Source organism: Prenolepis imparis, unplaced genomic scaffold (genome assembly GCF_030444845.1).
Source record: "Prenolepis imparis isolate NDT839.2.m4 unplaced genomic scaffold, iyPreImpa1.0 SCAF_1, whole genome shotgun sequence".
Taxonomy (NCBI): domain Eukaryota; kingdom Metazoa; phylum Arthropoda; class Insecta; order Hymenoptera; family Formicidae; genus Prenolepis; species Prenolepis imparis.
This window is the reverse complement of record NW_028141159.1, coordinates 14,559,036-14,579,112: the sequence shown is the minus strand read 5'-3', so window position 1 is coordinate 14,579,112 and position 20,077 is coordinate 14,559,036. Positions and strand designations below refer to the sequence as shown.

Here is a 20,077-nt window from a genome sequence, read left to right as displayed (position 1 = left end):
GTTAACGAATTCAAATGAAAGGTAAGGAAAGGGAGAGGAAAGGCGACAGTTTCCTTTCCAAGTAAAAAAGATCGGCAACCCTCTCTCGCGTGGCCACAAAACGCCAGACCCTTTATTAAACGTAAAAGAGAGAGAAAGTGCGAGAGACATTTTCATCGCGAGGTGAAGGGCTGGCAAAACGGCCGCATAAATTATGCTTATGAGTCATTTCGTGTGTTCTCCGCGCCGCCATTTTTAAATTATACTTTTAAATGTAGCCCACAGGGCACAGTGACCGGGCACCCTCCTCTCTCGAGTTTATCCCTCGCTTCATTCAACGCGGCGGATCATACGACATTATCTCCAGCCGCGTTTCGGAAATGTTTTGTTGAACATTTGTTCTTCATTTAAGAACATTACTTTATTAAGACCTTTTTCTCCTATTCCGCGCAGAGAATAAATTTAATTACGATGTCGCGAGGATCGTCGATCGCGGAATGAGACACACGATTCGCCTTATAACTCACTTAAATGTAATAGATGGCAATTACATTCCGTAGATGATTCTCTAAGATGTTTTTGTATAAAAGACGTTGTTAGATATTAAAAGAAGACTTTAATCTATTCCTTTGATGTATCTCTCTTTCACTTTCCTTGTTCTTATACATTATTTCTAGATAAAAGAGATCTTCTCTTAACGTAATTTTCGAGTAATGCAAGAATCGAATTTACTTAATTTACGTTTAGAAAATTTCTCTCTTTTTTCTGTGTAGAAATTAAATCGTATTATTACATTTCAAGAATTATCGTTACCATTCTTCAAGTACTATTTTATTACCGATAATAATCACAAATAATTTTTGGACCATTATCTTCTTATCAATATCCTTGGAAAATTCGCTCTCATAAAGTACGGCGGTGCTTACTGAACTCCGAATAAATCGCGCGACAAAAATCGGCGACATACATCGTCCTGGCCACCAAAGTAGCTAGTTTCTTCCACGGCGCGCGGAAATAACGTTTGTTATCGCAACGAAAGCCAGCGCTCCGCCAAGTACCAAACCTGTGAGGAGACGCTAGCCTGAGATACTGCGTACCCTGGGCGAGGTTAGCCCCCAATGTCCCCGGATGGAGTCCTCTACTCCGGACTCGGTTAATATCTTTCTTTTTCGTCCGTTTATTGCCGCGTTAGGTTAAAACTATTTTTAAACCGTTTGTCACGTTTATCGTGACCGAGCACCACGGTACCACCTTATTTTATGGCAATAACGAGTTGCCGTAATACAGTAGTCGATTATAACGTTATCCGTTTTGTCTTATTTTTATCTGTAAAAAAATATTATTTTTTGTAAAAAATTTGTCGTTTATAAATGATGTAGAAATACAATCAGCATTTTCTTTAAATCTTTAATAATCGTATTAAAATTTTATTTATATTCTTTGACACTCGAAATATTGATATCAATTTTGTTGTTGGCGAACAGTTGGTCAATTGCATAATTATTTCGGCACGATGTAAGATTTCAAATTTGTTTCCACAGATGTATAAAAAAAATTAATAAAAAGTAAAGCAAACTGAGTTCTACATTTCAATAGTTGCAAACTTGTTGTTTCTTCAAAAATAATTTATATTATCATATCGATACACAAATAAGATGCCAGAAAATGCTTGTGTCTGATAGCTTTAATACAGCCCCGGTGATTCGACGTTACAACGCTCTCTCTTCTAACGCAATGCAAATATCTAAGGTAGATAGATTAATTATTTGCAGCTGGTCCGAGCTCCTCGGGTGCCCGCCTCCGTAATAACCGATGCGTCGTTCTCTCTCTCTTCGGGATAGTCTCGAAGGCTTCTTAATAAACTTTGGCTCCCCATGCCGTGTTAGCTAAAATCCTAGATCGATGTAAGCCCCGGAGCCATCGGGCAAGATTACGTATCTCGGCAAAGCGTAAGTGGCTTTCCAACAAAGACCACCCCAACCCCCGGTCTGCGAGTACGAAATATATTAAGACAACGCGAAGGCATCCGAGGCGTTCACCCCCCGAGTTTCCTCTCGCGCAGGGAATCTTACGAGTATACACCCTTTCTCTTCCCTGTCGAAATCTAAACGATACTTGTCTAAGAACATATTTTACTTTCGATTAAAATTAAACGGCTACCTTTATATTCATTAATATTGACAATAATAATAAGAACGTGTAATAATCGTGTATATATATTTATGACGTAAAACATACTCTTATCTTTTATCAACTAAAGTAATAGTTGAAAAATTGTATCGTGTTATATAATGAAATAAAATCAAAGACGACGGTACGGTAAACGATGATTTAAGTTTATTATTAAAAACTCACACACTTTGTAATGTATATTAATTATTAGCGGTTTTTATGCGTGTCGCATAATGCGCCGAGCACTCTGCGTATTCTCAATGCTATCTGGAAAAGAATTTATATCCAGACTGCGGCGCGCTATAAATAATTCCCGTATCTCGCAATGAAGTCGCAGTAACTGTGAGAGCGCAACGTTGAGATACTCGATTAGGTGTTCTTTTCTGCGCGAGTCGAACACATTCAAAAAGACGACCAGCAAGCAAAAATGGCGCAACCGCCACGAGTAATCCCAACTCTCATCTCCGTGCATTTCCCCGTCCCGTGCTTGCAAGGGCGATTAAACCGGTCCCATGGAATCCATTAAATGTATAAGGGGACAACCCCGTGGGTCCTTATACCTTATACCCGACAAGTCTTGTACTCGCATCGAATTTCCTCGCTGTAGAATCTCCTCATACGGAAAGCGCATCCACCACCGGGGAATTAAATGACTGCGGGCGGTATCGCGATTTCAGATTTTCTTTTCAATTAAGACGCGAGTGAGACACATATAGACACTCGGACCGGATTCTCTGGTACGTACGCGTTGCTTGTGCTTAATCAGTTTTAAAGCGGATAAATTTTTAACTCTCTCTCGAAGCAAACGTAAGTTTTGCCCGGCCTCTAAGAGCGTTACGGTTTACGTGCTTTCGACGAAGTAACGGAAGCGAAGCGAAAGAGGTATGTAATCCACGGTAATGGCCGACGCCTCGCAGTTCTCTGAAAAACTTTCGAAGGTGAGTTGTCCTCTCTTCTCTTTCTTTCTCTCTCTCTCTCTCTCTCTCTTTCCCTTTTTCTTCCTTTCTTTGTCTTCCGTTTGATTTTTCCCCTCGTATGCTTCGGCGCGATCTCTTCTCTGTCCTTTTCATTCGATTCTTTCGTTTCGCCTTTAGTCTTCCAAGCTCGTTTCCCTTGTGACCTACTCGTTCACCTTCGTTTTTCTTTTCGTATCGAAAGCTTTAACGATTCTTTTATCGTCGGACCAATCTTTTGTCGCTACTGTAAAGTGCGATTGTTATAAAGGTGCGTTAAATGCGATATAAAATACTTTTCTCAACCTTTTCACTAGGTCAAACGGAAAGTCACAATCTCCCGTTACGAAAAGTCGCACTTTGTTTGAAATTATTTTTATCTTCACACTTCAGGAGCATGCATCTCCCGTCTTGATTATATTTTTCCAAGTGAGTTTTATATGTAAAGTAGCTCTGAGAGATTTTTATATTTAATGCTATTTTATCTTAATCTAATTATTTATTATATTCAAATATTAAAAAAGATAATTATTTTGGAGATAACAAATGTAACTTATCAAATTATTATGAGGACAACAATGTAATACATAATTGCATGTGTAAGACATGCATCTGTTTCGATATAGAATATTGAGAGCATTTTATAGATGTATGCAATTTTTTGTCGGCATAATATTTATTTTAATTTTAGTTTAAATGTATTTGCAACATGTTTGCGCAAAAACATTATCATGAAACAGTAACAAATATATCTTTCTATCTTGAGTTTTCAAATTGAAAAACAAAAAACATACTTTATTATCCAATAAAAGAAATTGCCAGTGGTTTAGTAATTTTATAATAATTATTAATAAAAAAAATTATTAATTTTATAATTTATATAGAGATATAAAGATTATAGAATTAATAATTTTGTATTAATAATTATTATAAAATTATTAAACTAATAAATGATTAGAGACGTCTATATACGTATATGCTTCATCGAATGAAAAACGCGAAGATTTGTCGAAACAATCGCGCAATCTCAAAATAGCGTCTCTTTGCTGTTTCAGTCGTAACGCGAATCGACGAGATCGTCCGTAATTATACTGTCGGAGTTTTACAGTTGCCTATTGAAACAACGCGGCACGCTTCAATTAGCTATAAATCCGACGTGACTAAATTCAATTAACCCGACCGAATTTGCCGCGAACGTTCGCGATCGCGAAAACAATTAAATCAATCCGAAGCGCGGGGTTCCGCGAAGCGTGACGTTTCCGCGGGAAGAACGACAATTAATGGCATGTGTAGGAAACTAAGGGCGATAATTCAGTACGACGGGCCAAGGCGGCGCGGCGTCGCTTCAATGGACGAAGTGATCTTTAACCGGGTCCTCTCCGTCGCCGCGTTGATGAGATTATCCTCGGTGCCAGCGATCCCTTTTTCCGGTCGTAAAAAAGAAGGGCGGCTCGCGCCGTCATTTTCTGGCTCTGCGAACCGCAAAAAGGCGCATCGTTGACCACATATGGCGCGTGGCGTGGATGCTGCTGGACGAATTTCACATGAATGATTCGCGATGGCGGTCGTGTTCGCTCGAGCGGAAACCGAAACGTATTTGCGGAATTACATCCGGAAGCGATCGCCCTTTCCGATCGACTTTCAATCCTTGTTTTTTTTCTCGCTCGAGACTCTGCGACCACCGGGGGAATCCCTGGCTGATCGTCATATCTATAGGGTAAATTCCAGCATTCAGGATCTCCTCGATTGCGTCGATGTAATTTCGAAAGGATTAAGAAAATCGCGTGACTTGGATAATTCGTTTAATTGAATGTTAAGCTTTTATTGATGCTGGTACGTTTCCATGTGTATTAAGATCTTCTTTCCGAAAAACGGAGAGAAATTCATGAGTAGAGAAAGAAAGAGAGAAAGAGAAAGAGCACTTAATGTGAACAAATTATTTCCTTGTTAATTTCCATTAATTCTGTATCAGTTTTTTTTTTATTTTAAAAACTTCCAATCTATCTTCTGTTTTGATATTTGGAAACATTGAGAGCATTTTGCAGTGGTACGCAATTTTTCATCGGCGTAAAAATATTTATTTTAATTTTAGTTTAAATGTATATGTGCGACATGTTCGCGCAAAAAGAAAAATGATCATGAAACAACGACAGATATATCTTTCTATATTGAGTTTTCAAATGGAAAATCAACGTGCGGAACGTACTTTGTTCCCCAATTCATAACAGTGACTAACTTTGTACTGACGACACAAGGAGAGATATATACGTCCTTCTTGTTCGGGAAATTGTACTCTACGGTAGTATACCGTCGTACGCGCGGGTACCATAGAGATTCGGACCAATTCTGATCACGTACACGCGAGCGATACAATCGCGATGATACAAAACGACTGGAAGATGAAAGGATGCTTGAGCAGGGGGATGTTGTCCGGGCAGCGACGAGGCTCGAAACAGAATAAAAGTAATATCCGACAAGGGTGAGCGTCCGCGAGGACTCGCTCTGAGAATTCCTTTTTCTCTTCGTTCCGGCTGCAGCGAGAGCAACTCGAATGAACAAAAGAGCACGACAGCCATGACGAGACGAAGATAGAACAATCGAGTCGAGGAAGAGGCGGAAGGCGATGAGGTCTTCGAATTGTGGACGGAAGTACCCTCTTCATTTCTGTATCTTTTGCATTACGACTTCGGAGGCATAAAAAAGGAAGACAAGAAAATACATTGCCGAGGGAGAGGGAAAGAGAGAGTCTTGAGAAAACCTTTCGGCCTGTCTATTGCGGATTGTAGCCTCTGCTCGAGACGGTCGAGGAGATCAGAATAGAAACGTCTCGTTCAATCGAAGCGAAACGAGCAGATGGAATGTTTGGTTTGCAAAATCATTATCGGATTCGTAATATTACGCAGATTAGGTGCGCTTCGCTTTAACGAGATTTTTTTTTAATCTTCTCCAATCTTACTTTCAACATTCTAAATTGACGTCGAGATTAAATTCACGAAAGTACGGATGATGGAAGAAGGAAGTTCGATGAACTGCACGCAATACGCATGAGCGGAACAATAAATGTTTCGTGTTTATTATATATATATATATATGAATATGGACTGAATTTGGTTAACGAAGACCAAAGTTTATGTTGAATAACAGGCGCCTTCAAGTTTGCGTTCATTAGTGTCGGTCGTAAACGATAAAAGCGACGTTGGCGGAAGTAATTGGTCAAAATTTGATCCGCGCCGCGAGCGAACAAGCCATGTTTCTGCCGCTCGAACTGCAGCTGTTGCTACGAGACGGAATAAAGGAAGGATAGTTAATTTGATAAGGTAATTAGAAGTAATGTCTGGTAGAACTGCGCGCCAAGTTTGTTAAGGCATTGGTGCTTCAGTCGCAACAGATGTAATAATTATGAATAAGGTATAAGAGTTGATTTGCGATCAATAAAGATGATCACCTAGAACGAGTTTTTACGTTTATCTCGTTGTATCTTTACGTTTATATGACAATTTTCAAAAAAAGCTGCAAAATTTCAATCTGTATAAACATGATTATTAAAATATGTCGTTCTCTCCTTCCTCATTTTCTTCTTCTTAAAGTATTCTGATAATACGAGGATTAAGAGTAATTAATTAGGAAAGAAGCACAATTAGCAAATTAAAATTCACAGTATTGGACAAAATACCTGAAACAGAGCGATTTAAAGGACGTTCTTTTAGCGCTGCTAATTATACGCGATGAATTAAATCCGTTTTGGAATGTAATATCATTGTAGAAAGATTAAGAATTCAACTGCTGCATTCTTACATTTAAAATCGATAATAATATTAATATTATAAAATGCCTAATTTTTTGCATTATTGAATTTTTTACACAAATTGCGAAAAATGTAAATAGATAACAATTCTTGCAAGTAATTGATAATGCAGTTTGGGACAAATTTATTATGTGCGTGGCTGCGTTATTTCATACACTATGTAAATGATAACGCTCTATTGAAGAGCGCGAGAGAGGCCGAAAAATGATTGAAACTTCGTGAGAGATGAATATATCAATTGCAAATGTTTGTGCATATTTGCTCTTTGGGGTTAAATGCGAAAACGCCTATGGCGTTTGATAAACGCAACGTAATGAATCGCAACAGCGCAAAAATGGTTTAAAAAATTTGGACAAATATAATCGGTTGGCCACTGATGACCCCGATCAGGATCAATTCATACCTGTCATCGAATTGCTTTCGAAATTTACATTGGGAAATGAACGAATATACCGCGATTGGCTGATGAGAATACACTTTTATTAAAGTCTGCCCCCCTCTCTCTCTTTCTTTCTTTCTTTCTCCCTTCGTTGAATAAAACCGGAGTTAGATGTGCAAAATGATTTCAGGAATGTTTAATGCTGAAAAAATATAGACTTTTGAAATAATTTTCTCTGGCGCGATATTGCACGCAAAAATGATTTGGATAAGTGATAATAGTTATATAAATACATATTTAAATTGAAATGAATATGCTGTATGCACGATAACGCGAACTCTTTCTTTCTACGTTTTGTTTAAAAATGTTTAACAATAGCGATAAAGTATGAGAGAGAAACTAAACAGGTAAAGTTGTGAGAGACAACAAACGTTTTATGCTGAAACTGCTCGCGGAGTGAGCAGAGTTTATAGAAGCATTCGAAAATATGGTGCACTCTCAGAAGCAAACACGTTCATTTCGAAAATATCCTAGTACCAAAAAGAAATGAAGAAAAATTTCTTGGGTATTGTTCTTTTTCACAAAAACGTTATACACTTCTCTCGCGCAATCAAAGCACGATCACGAAAAGTACGTATATGTATGTATATGGTGTACATCTTTTTTTTTAATAAAAACACGCAGGACTTTGTATATAAAAATAAAAGTAGAAGAGCGCGCGAGGCGAATTGTTGCGTATAAAAATCTCCGCTTCTAAAAGCGACCTCCACAAAAGAAAAATAAATCGTGTCATCGACGTGTACTCGAGCGCTGTAGTATTTCACCAATAAGGGAGAATGCGGATTAGAACGCATTTGCGGGGAAACTGCGTCACAGAGATAAAGTACGAAAAGATGGCGAGAAGGAGAGGCGAGTGTATCTCGGATATGTCTGCATTCCGGTGCACGTTCGCCACGATTTGTTTTATCTCGATTTCTTCCCCTTTCTCTCTCTTTCACTCGTTCTCTCTCCTTATCTCTCTTCGAAGAATTCTCACGTATCTGTTCGCCTTCTCGTGGCACGACGCAATCGTGTGGAAAAGCGGCGGTCCAGCAGAGGGCAAATATTCAGTTGAGAGAATCTGTCTCATCGGAAACAACCTAGTTCTACAACTGCAAAAATGGCATGCTTCCCGGAAACTTCGGAACAAAGTGTGGATGTTGTTCGGAAAACTATACGATATTATTATAAAAGTAATTCGAATCTCAATATATAATAATATATACATATAAAGATAAATATTATGTCAAAATATGCTTGTGGAAAAAATTATAATGACATGCAAATGTTGTAAAGCCGGCCGTGTTTTAAATTTCCAAATATTATTAACAGATTTGTGTAATGTAAATGTAAATACGATTGCAAATTTAATCACTCAAAGAGAGTTGAATCAATAGATTAATTAGTTCGCTTGCTGCCGCCTTCAGCGGTTCGCAAATATTCAGTGGGCTCCGCCCTTCAAATTCTCGAAAAAGTAAAGTATAAGAATAATACATTATATAACAATTTTAAAAGTATTTAATGATTTTGCAAAGTTGTTTTCTATATATTTTTATACATTATCTCTTTATGTTTGTAAGATATGAAATATTTTTTATTTAAAAAATTTTTAAATTTGCAAATTATTCTTATTTTATTAATAATTTTCTAAAATTTTAAAAGAGTTTACTTTTCTGAATTTCTAGATACGTACAAAAATAGTTAATCTATAATATTAATAGATTAAAAATTTTTAAAGGTTCGAACAGTTTTCATTATAAATTCGATGAATAGAAAAATATTTATTCACACAATTTAAGTCATCATATATGTAATATTTGAATTTTTATAGGAATTATAAATGTTTCTCATTTTTTGGAGAAAACGCGCAAAGAAAGAGAAGAAAGTGATAATTATCTCCAATTGCGACATAACTAAAAACGGTGTCTGAATCTCTCTAGCATATAAATCGTTTTGCTCGGTTCAATCAGTTAGTCAATCTAGATATACACGTACATCCAACACATGCACGACTTTTTAAATTTTTGCAAACGCGAAAGTCGGAAATGGTTTTTCGATATCTCAAATAGTTTCGGAACTTCTCGCCCGTTGCGCTTTTTGCATCGTTGAATACATACATCACTCTGTTCGGACGTGCCTAAAAACTCGTTCACTCCCAACTCACTTCCACTCACTTTAACTTACTCTATTAACCCCCTGATTGTCACGAAGCAGTTGCTCTTACGTGCCAGTTGCGCTTACGTGTTCTTGTATCTTTCCGGAGCGCGAAAAAATTTAACTTTAACCTGTGATTGAATCTTCACTTCTACATGTTCATTTACCGTTACATCGAATTACGACAATGTATGGTATTTTTATAGATATTTGTTTTTAACGAGAAAAGAAAAGAGTCGCTTGAAATCATTTTAGTACAAACGCAGACTATAACAAGACTATCACTTTAATGTTTCTTTTAAGTATTGTGAGGCGTCCGACCTACTTTGACGAAGTAAAACCGAAACTTTAGTGCGAGCTCGTCTATAACAAGGCTGATGCCGAAATTGTTATTCTATAAGAGCCATCTTAGTAAAATGGCTCGCGTCCAAATCGCTGCGAATCAGAGCAAAACATTCGTCCCGCAATCTTTTTCAGTTCGCAACATGTATGTACATACTTTGATTTAATTCGCTTAAGAGGAGCACAGAGATAAAAACAGAGATAATCAATTTGATATTATTCTAATTAAAAAATATTTAAATTATTTTCATCAATAAAGTAACATCATTGTGCTATAATTTTTGTTTAACGCTATACTATGTAGCGACATAAATAGAGTTCTGCAAATCGCAGTAGTAATATCGAGGATTGCGCCGACGAGTGAAAGCGTCGATTACAATCCCGGCGTGAATCCGACCGAACTCGATTGTAACAATGTCGTTTCTGCCGATTGTAGAATGGCTGCGAACGACCACCCATTTTCCGCGTTTTCTCCGAGAAAACGCAGATATTCCGCGTCCTTTTTCGAATCAGCGGATCTCGGTACTTCACGGAAGTAACGAGGCAGCTGGAAAAGGCGTAGAAGATCGCGAGTATCAATGACTCCTTTAAGTACTGCTTGGCCTAATTTAGTGGAAACTTAAACGTTTTATGTCTCTTCTTCTTGGCGCGTAATACGGAAGAGCGGACTTTACTTCCCCTTCCCTTCGTCCCTCCGTATTTTCTCCATGTTATCCAATAACAGTAAAGCGAAGCTGGTAGAGAGTCACATAGCGTTTCAGGATTTTCATCAAAGATACTTCTCTCGCGTGCGTGGAGTGTTATTTAAACTAGAGGATTCGCGCGTAAAATACTCTTGGGGTGCGAAAACCACTAATTGGAGAAACACATTCCTTTTGCCCTCCTCCTCTCATCTCCGGCCTCTTCCTTTGTTCACCATTTTCGGATCAACGGCTCGGCGAAACAGTGATGAAAGATTCTTTCACTTGAACGACCATTCAGAGATTAGAAGTCGATGGAAAGAGTATCTTACGAGCTCGATAATCAGTGAGAAGAAACTATGCCACTCGACGAACTCGCCTCCCCTTCTATCGAACTTAACACAGCGTGATGAAACTTACCCCCCACTATCAGCAGCAGATGAAGCAGAGCACATCGCATTTTTCGATAATCCGGGCGAAAGTCTTTATCCATGCTGCCTGTGAGAGATCTTACGTGTCACACTGTACCCACGCGCGTTTTACGCTTTTCGTCTACATATACACGTCTCGCTCGGTGTCGATCGATGCCACGACGCTTTCGTTTCCGTTGTTTTCCGCATTAATTAACAAAAAAAAAAAAAACAATCTAGTCGCGCTAGCGGAAACCTGTCGCGCCGCGGAATAACATCGAAAAATCACGAAATCGCAGTTCAATCGCGAAAGATCTCTCTCTCTCTTTCTCCGTATACTTCTGTGATCGATCGGCCGATCGTCGCGCTCGAGATCGGCGGGATAGCAGTACGAATAGCAAGGCAAGCGCCACGCGGACGCGATAGTTCCTGACTTGCAACTGACGAGGGATGCTGCACGAAGAGTTTGCGCCAGCTTCGCGCCCGCGCACAGAATCCTTATTCCCCCTTGCGCTGTTTCCCCCCTTTTCATCCCCCTAACCGGCCACAGTCAGTTAGTCAGTCTCTCTCTCCCGCCTCCCGCGTCTCCGTTTATCCCGCGTACTTCCGTCCACGCTCTCTCGCTCTCGTATATCTCCTGCACCCCTCGTCCTTGGGGCTCACCATCTTCCTTCTCTTTCGGCAATATCAATCCCCCCCGTTCGTCCTCTTATTCCCCGCCCCGGCACTCACACGAGAACTTCTTTCCCTTTTTATGCAGCTCTCCATCGTTGTAGTTGTCTTCCGACTCACTCCCTATCACGGTTTTTCCATCACTCGTTGCGTCCTTAACGCGCGGCGTGTGTCGCGTCTTTCTTCTTCTTTCCACCCTTTGCGCGCAACTCCACGCGATCGCGCTTCCATCCATTCTCTGGATTTCTCTCTATTTCGCGATCCCTATCCCTTCCTGCTTCGTCCTTTGTCTCTCTTTTTCTTTCTCTTTCTACGGTCGCCTCGTTTATCCATCTTTCATCCCCCCACGGTGATTTCACCCACCATCTCCACCACATATCTAACCTCGTGCGCATCCTTTCGGCGGCTGTATCTCAAACACTAAAGAGTTTCTTAGGAAATTGAATTGAATGCCACTCACACCCCCGTTTCTGTCTCTTCGACGGCCTCTTCCGTTCTCCCACGCGCGCTTTGTCTTCTCCACCGCTCTTCTCCGTTACTTTCGGGGGTGACCTCGTCCTCCTATCGTCCTTTCTCGTCGCTCTCTTTCTCTCTCTCTCTCCCTCCCTCCCTCTCTCTCTCTCTCTCTCCCTCTCTCTCTCTCTCTCTCTCTCTCTCTCTCTCTCTCTCTCTCTCTCTCTCTCTCTCTCTCTCTCTCTCTCTCTCTCTCTCTCTCTCTCTCTCTCTCTCTCTCTCTCTCTCTCTCTCTCTCTCTTTCTTCCTTTGGCCTTTACTGTCTCGTTTATCCTCGCATTCGGTGTCGTTCGTCTTCGTCTCCGTTGTCACTCTCTTCCCAAGAGTTCCCGTGAAACTGATTGTCTCGCCGTTAAGCGCCAATTTATATGTTAACAGGCTCGAATCAGTCGAGAGTCATGCATACGTTTAAGGAACGGGATTCGCAGAGCAGGCTCGCATAACGACAAAGGTGATGACGCGGATGATGGTCCTGTCCGTCGCACGGAAACAAATTCCTTGATTTTTGCTGCTATATTTGGCTAGCCACGATAATGATCCAACTTTCCTTACATATTTTGTTATGTTCTTATGTCATTAATGAGAGAAATGTTAATTTCAAAGACACATACTGCATATACATAACATTGAACTATATAAATTTCCATCTATTAATTCCCCTTTACGTAGCACACCTTTACTTGAAAAGCATGCGCGGAAAAATGAGTAAAAATGGAGGCAGGCTTAATTATCATAATCCACTTCGATTAGTGTGTTATTTATAATTATGTATGTTTCTACATTTTTATAATTTTGCACAAAGCAGAAAGATAAAAGAGGGTGTTCTGCGCGAAGCAATTAGTTTGTGCAGAAACTAACATGAGGCGACTGAATTTGTGTATAAAGTTAACGCAGAGAATTGCAACTACGTTGTAGCGTGACAACAGTTCAGTTTAATATCCTGCGACGTGTTCAAATAAACTTTGAATAACATCGCTCAACATTTGTTTAATACTTGAATGGCCACATAAATTTTCATAATTTAGTTACTTATACAGCCTTGTTATAATAGCGTAAGAAATCTAAATATGACGTATAACGTATTACGTAAAAAGGCTTCTATCTTACACGTTCGCAAAACAAAAATAATTTTGACGACAGAAGGATAAAATGGAGAATCTCTGGCAAATGTGCAACACATTAAATTGCATTTAAGTCTATCACTGCACAGATTAATTTCTTTCCTCTTGCGCGTAATCGCTTAATAAAATATTTATAAATTATGTTTTTATATCTCGCAATATTTATTCTAAATGCAGCGGTGTAAATATTAAATCGAATAAAAAAAAACGACAACGGCGCGAACGCACGTTTAAAGGATGAAAAATTCTTTAATAAGAAACCATCGGATGAAATAACAATAGCGGGCTTTTCTGAGTTCGTGCTGTGCTATGCAAATTATACGTTCGCTCGTTGGAGGGAGCACATGTAAGCTCATAAAAATACATACAGTATACGGCGCACCGCGAAGTGGATTCTCGGGCAATAACGAAATTTTTGAATAAAGAGTCACCTTAACGAGCAGGAAACGTAAGAAATTTTGTAGAGAGGAGAATATATATATATATATATATATATATATATATATATTTATATAATAACAGGCTCTTGATCAATTCTTTCCTCGTTATATAACGTTGTTTCGTCGCGCCGGCGACGCGATGATAATTAATACGGCATCGCGAAAGTCAACTCGTTATCTCGGACAACAACAGAGTCGGGCGCTGCAGCCACCCTGTAATTTGACAAGCCGCGTCGTTCATCAGCGCGACATCGTAATGCTCGAATCCGCAAATTTCATCGATGCGTCATATACGTAACGAAGGACCGAACACATTCGCCGCGTTCCAATCGAATGCTTTTCGCGACGGCGGTCGGCGAGAGAGGAGTTGAGGAGGGAAGGGGTCGTCGGAGGATATCATTGACATAGTAACTTTGGCAAACAGGGTACCGGGAAAATATGGTGACGCGGCAGAGGCCGAGAGTTCTATCAATTCGTTGACTGATTCATTAGACGCGACACGTGAATTCTCCGGTCCGCCACTCGTATCGCGACGTATTCGCGGGAAGCCGCAGCAAACTCGTGATTCCGCTACGTGAAAGCATTGATGCGATTGATTTTACCCGGCACACTAAATTGGCTCATGAATAATTCCTATCTATCTGTGTAAATTACTCGTGACGAATCTCTCGATGCGAATGACGTGGTGGAATTAATATCGCGAGAGCATTACGGGATTTATACATTTTCTTTTCGAATCATTCGAACGGGAAGAAGTGATTCAGCGGCTAGCTTCTATATTGTCTTTTACTTGTTGCATTTACTTTGTACAAGAAAAAATAAATGGTCGCTGAATAATACTTTTCAAACACTTCGAGAGTATAGAAATTCTCTAATTTTTTTTATTTAAAAAATTGTATTCGTGTCTCGAAAAGTTATACATACATAGTGTCACACCGATTCCACGACGCGATACGTGTCGCATCGGGGAAGCGAACTCTCTACATCGTTGATATCGCCAGGAGAATTATGTGTACAAAGAGCGCGAAAGTTTAATTACTCCCACGCGAGAGGTTACTCCGGTAAGTAACAACGTATACGATATGTTCTCGGAGAGCGAATCGATCAACCCGTCGAGATGCAACGGAATCTGGAGGGAAGTTGGCGCCACGGAAAATCACATTTATATTCGCATGTTACGCCCGGATTGAGGGTACCATGAGCTCTCTCGGGGTCATCGTAGAATGCGCGCGAGATTTTGTAAGCCTTCGTAAAATTGAAAGAAATTCTCCAGAAAGTTTGGCACGCGCGCCGCATTCCAAGTAATCTAACTATACATTGTACATAACGAACTATAGTGAGAAAGTGTATAAAATATACTTATGACCAAAACTATACTCTCGCGTTCGATTTCAAGTCAAACGAAATTGTATTATAAAGTTTGTTTCACTCAACGAACTCAAACTCAAGGGCACACGTAATTAGAAAGCTAAATTATTCCCATGCGAGAAGTTACGCTCGCGTTCGTTCACATATAATATGTTCCAGCAACAAAGTTGCTAACAAATCAGCGTGAAATTCCAGAATAATGTGGAGTCTAGCTTGCGGCTCTCTGGACAAGTTTTGCATTGGATTTAACTTGCACAACTTTAATATATTATCGAAATAAAATGTATAGCAACACAGATAGGGAGAACGATTGAAAACAAATTGAAACATTATAAAAGGAAACGAAGAGGAAGATTTAACAAGACTATAACATATGTGTACATAAAAAATTATTAAGAAAAAAAATCTATTCACAGCATATAAAAATGTATTTAAGAATTATAAGATGACTTAAGGATTTAAGTTAAAATCACGCCATTAAGATGACGATAAATGTGGGCGTGCGTGATTTTAAGATTAGCGAGAGATTAGCATAGGAATCTCGCTTTTTATCATTCCAACATTCCCGAGATGTCTCGAAGACGGTTAGATGGTAAGTGACACGAAGCCCCGGTTGTCCGCGTTGTTTTATAACAATTTCAATTCACCGAGACACGTCACGAACAGAATCAAGAGGCATACGCGCACACATATAATTAGAAAGTTAAATTACTGCTACGGCAAATGTTATTCTCGTATGCGAGCTGTGCGACACAGGGCGAGGCTGCGTCGCTTCTGCATTCTAAATTGTGCGATTTACCTAAAACGTTCCATTATTACCGCACGTTGTAGCGACTGGAAGATACTCGGTGACGCGTAAAATAGGGTTGGACGTAATTCGTGAAAATTATTCAGCCTCAGAGAGAATGCGAGAATCGTTTTTTGTTAGACAGACACTTGTTATACGAAATTTAATAGATGCGATCATCATGGGTGAGCAAATATCGATGTAAAACAATTGATTTCTATCAACATAATATTTTGTAATATATATTTTAAAATAATGCACAACATAATATAAGGATTTATAATAAATTGTAGAACAAAATTATGAAATTATACCGTACAATTATTGAGACGAGTAAAGCAGTCGATATATATTGAAGTGTTTGGTTATGCAGCGATAATGCATCACAGAAACGCGGACTCCAGAGATCCGGAGTCAGAACGGAGCAGATTGCGTTCTTGACATGTTGATACTAAGGTGTAACGCTGAAATGTTACATCCCAGACACACAAAAGGTAAAAAGTCGCGAGTAATAATAACAAATGAAATTCTCCCCGTCGTCGTCGTTCGTCGTCGTCGTCACGATGGTATTCACAAGTTATACAAGCGAGAAAGAGAGAGAAAGAGAGTATAGACTGTAAAGTTATATCACGCCCATGCAAGATGTACGTAACCTTGTATGTAACATACGCGACGTGTTTCTAGAGACGTAGGTGCGGGGGATGAGACAAGTGCGAAATCACCGGAGATATCACACCTGGCGAGAAACCAGCTCCGAGACGAGAGAAAGGGGAAGGTGATACGATAGTAGGTAACGTCACCTTTACATCCGGCCGTACGGCGCTGAAATTGACCCTTAAACATTAACTCCGCCAGTTTTATGCCGTCCCGCGGTTTCAGCGGGATAATACCCTCAACTTTTAACGACTCGAGTCCCCAGCGGTATTCTCGCTTCCTCCCTTTTTGCGCTCTTTCTTCACTTGGTCTCGCGCGCCCTTCCTACCTCCCTATCTACCCTTTCCGACCCCTGTACTCTGCACGGCCGAGTGTAAATACCCTGCTTGGCGGTTACACCACGGCAATTCGTACGCCACCGCGATGAGACTTTCGCGGAAAATCCAATTTTTTTTCCCGCCGTACTCACTGCGGATCAAAATTCATCTCTGCGCGAGAAGTAGCGCACGATTGTGGATAGAGCCGCGAGGATTTTCATCGTCACTCGCCATCCGTGCGATCCATATTGTGACACTCGTACATGTGCGCGCGGATTAAAGACACAAACGAAGTTAACATATGCATATATATCTGACAGAATGTCTACCCGGGAGGTCTTCGTTAATTTTTAAATTTTAATTACGTGTATCTTTGATAAATTTAATAAAACTGAGCATAATCAAAACTGTTGATAAGATAAAATAAATTCGATGAATATCTTATTATCTATATTTAACATTTGATAGATTTTACTTCAACAAATTTGTAATTTTCGAATGAGTTAGGAAGATATTCTTAATCTTGAAAATTTATAGCTTCTGACGTGATATTGATCCTTCTCGATATGGTCTAATTAAAAATTAAATCCGTCTTTCCTGTCGAAAAACGTTAATGTGACGTTAGTGAGACACACTGTATACTTTAAACCGGTAATCGGATTAGGTATTAAGCGATATTTTCACCTATACGCGACATGTTGAACTTTTACTCGCGACGGTATTCTAAAGCTATACGTATCGTCAATCCTTATTTCACCCTTTTATATGTTTTCCAATGCATTATGTCGAACGAAGAACGAGTATATACATATAATAAAAAAAGCCAGAGAAAAGCGTTAACACCGAGAAATTTATAATAGCTGGAGATGATATACAACAAATGCATAAAAATAGATAACGACGTATAAAAATTATTTTAAATGCGATGCAATTTAAATTGTAACTTTAATCGTAGTTTACATTTCTCGTAAATTCAACAAATGTTCAATATCCCCCGTCATGACGATATATATTCGCAGAGAGCCGCACCCGCACTTGTATTATTATATTTTTAAATATGATCTCGTCCCGTAATCGTATATCATCGGTGTCTGCGCCACAAAACATTCGGACTTTCGCCATAATATTTTTATCTATTTTTATCAATTTATTTCCACGTGTTTCTTTTTTTAGCATTATCGAGTCTTATATTCGTTGTACTTATCTCGCAGCTTCGACAACCTATCGGACACTTCGGACGTTATTAAAGGATATATTTTTTCGTCTTTATTGCATTTTGATTTAATTTTTATCGTGCTTGCTCGACGGCAAGCATGCCGAAGAGTCAGGGTTTCCCGGCCGGAATTTAACGCAATTCTGCGTTTAATCCGAACTTTCAAAGCTGTTAACGAGGACTGGCCGCATGTCCCATCCGCTCGTGCTCTTTCATCCCTTCGGCTTGCTTCCTCTTATGCTCTCCCTCTTCATGTTGCACGCATCTTTGTGTGCGTGTGTGTGTGTGTGTGTGTGTGTGTGTGTGTGTGTGTGTGTGTGTGTGTGTGTGTGTGTGTGTGTGTGTGTGTGTGTGTGTGTGTGTGTGTGTGTGTGTGTGTGTGTGCGTACGCGAAAACGTGCTAGTACAGGACGTACATGCAGCCGGAGCACTTATGGTGCAGCACGCCAAACGTATTCTCTACTCTATTACTATTAGTTCAGGGCTGTAACTTATGCAAGATTAAGTAAAGTTGCCCGAGCATGCCAGTTCGACGAAGTTTGACGTCCATTAGAGCATTATTGCAACGATAAGATGAATCGGCGGTCGATATTATCTTCGTCTATTAACTGATATTACTGCGTGTGTGCGGGCGAATACTTATCTACATGTCTGAAATAGGAGTTTTGTTCACGATGTGATAAAATAAGTTTTATATACAATATTGTCATAGATATATATAAAATAAAAAGCTTCGGCTCGCACATGATGTTACGATCAGGAAAAGTAGCAAATCAACGAACTCTATTATTAATGTAAAATGGCTATATTTTTTGTAAATTAATATTTATACACTATTTAAGATATTGCATCTATATATACATAATGCATGTGCCAATTCATGATTAATATGATTAAAATAAAAAAAAAATTCACAAAAGTTTTAATTATTATTCCGTTAAACTGAATTTTATACATCTATTTAAAATATATAATATTATATGTGTGTGTATAATATTATATTAAACATGTAATATATATTTTATCGGTAAAGTTAAGTAAATTTTTCAAGTGGCACGTGATAAATCCAATTATTCGACAGACAAGCCGTGATGATTCCGATAAAGCTCACGGTGTATTTATATCCCACGTCGCGTGATATAAATATTGCAGATCTTCACTCAGCCGAAAAGGCTCACCGGTCGGAACAGGGTGTAATCGAATTTTTCGTTTAACCGGGACTTTTAAAGTTGTTAGCAGTGACCGGTTGAGTGGAGCACATTCTCTGTTCGTGCTTGTAAAATGCATATGCACACGAATGGGCGGTGATGATGTAAACGCAGCGAGGGCACTTATGCACGCTACACGCTAGCGTGTATTCTACTCTGTTACTGCTAATTCGAAGCTACGGCAGTACAGCACAAGATAATGTAAAATTAACCAACGAGCGTAGCGGCCCGCGTCGTATTTTGACGCTGTTTGGTTCACTGTTGTAACGAGGCAACGTAACGGGGGAGAAAACAGCACATCCCGTGTATTTCTGACTCATTGTCATCAATGTAGAAATCGCGGGAAATTGGTTTGTAGAAATATACTGAATGTATAATGCCAGATGTAACTGTCAAATTATATATGATCGAAACGTAGCCAAGCCAAATAAACATATATAATGTCAAGTATATTCATAGACAACAAGATTTAAAAACTGCGACTTTTTATAATGCAGTCACTCGTAAAAAAGTTTATCTCGCGCTCTGCGTACAAAGAAGCGATAAGAAAAAATAGTAACGTTAAATATGTATATATATATCGAGCACGAGAATATATAACCTATGTCATCTTATCCCGCAACTCGGTTAATTACAAAGTCGAGAGAATCATCCCATCTTTCAACGACGAAAGTTCGAGGGACGGAAAACAGGCGACGAAATAGCCTTCTCGAAGGCAAAGTACGCTTCAATTAGTCACTGTATATGCAAGTCCTTTGCCTTTAGACGGTGATCTACTTGGAAACCACGAGCCGGGCTTTATATACCGTTATTCCGGAGGTTCCGCGACGCTGCTTGCAAGCAAATTGAAACGACGCCGTTATTCGTTACC

General features: G+C 39.4%; 1 protein-coding gene across 2 annotated transcripts in view; it reads right to left on the bottom strand.

Moving 5' to 3' along the window:
- Nucleotides 1–11,338, bottom strand: part of LOC145944589 (roundabout homolog 1) — a 133,214-nt gene extending 121,876 nt beyond the window's left edge. For both annotated transcript variants that reach the window (XM_083053137.1, XM_083053041.1), the window contains exon 1: nucleotides 10,924–11,338. In XM_083053137.1, the coding sequence (XP_082909263.1) occupies nucleotides 10,924–10,996 (73 nt within the window). In that variant the 5' untranslated portion in view covers nucleotides 10,997–11,338. The remainder of the gene's footprint in view (nucleotides 1–10,923) is intronic.
- Nucleotides 11,339–20,077: the final 8,739 nt, after the last annotated feature.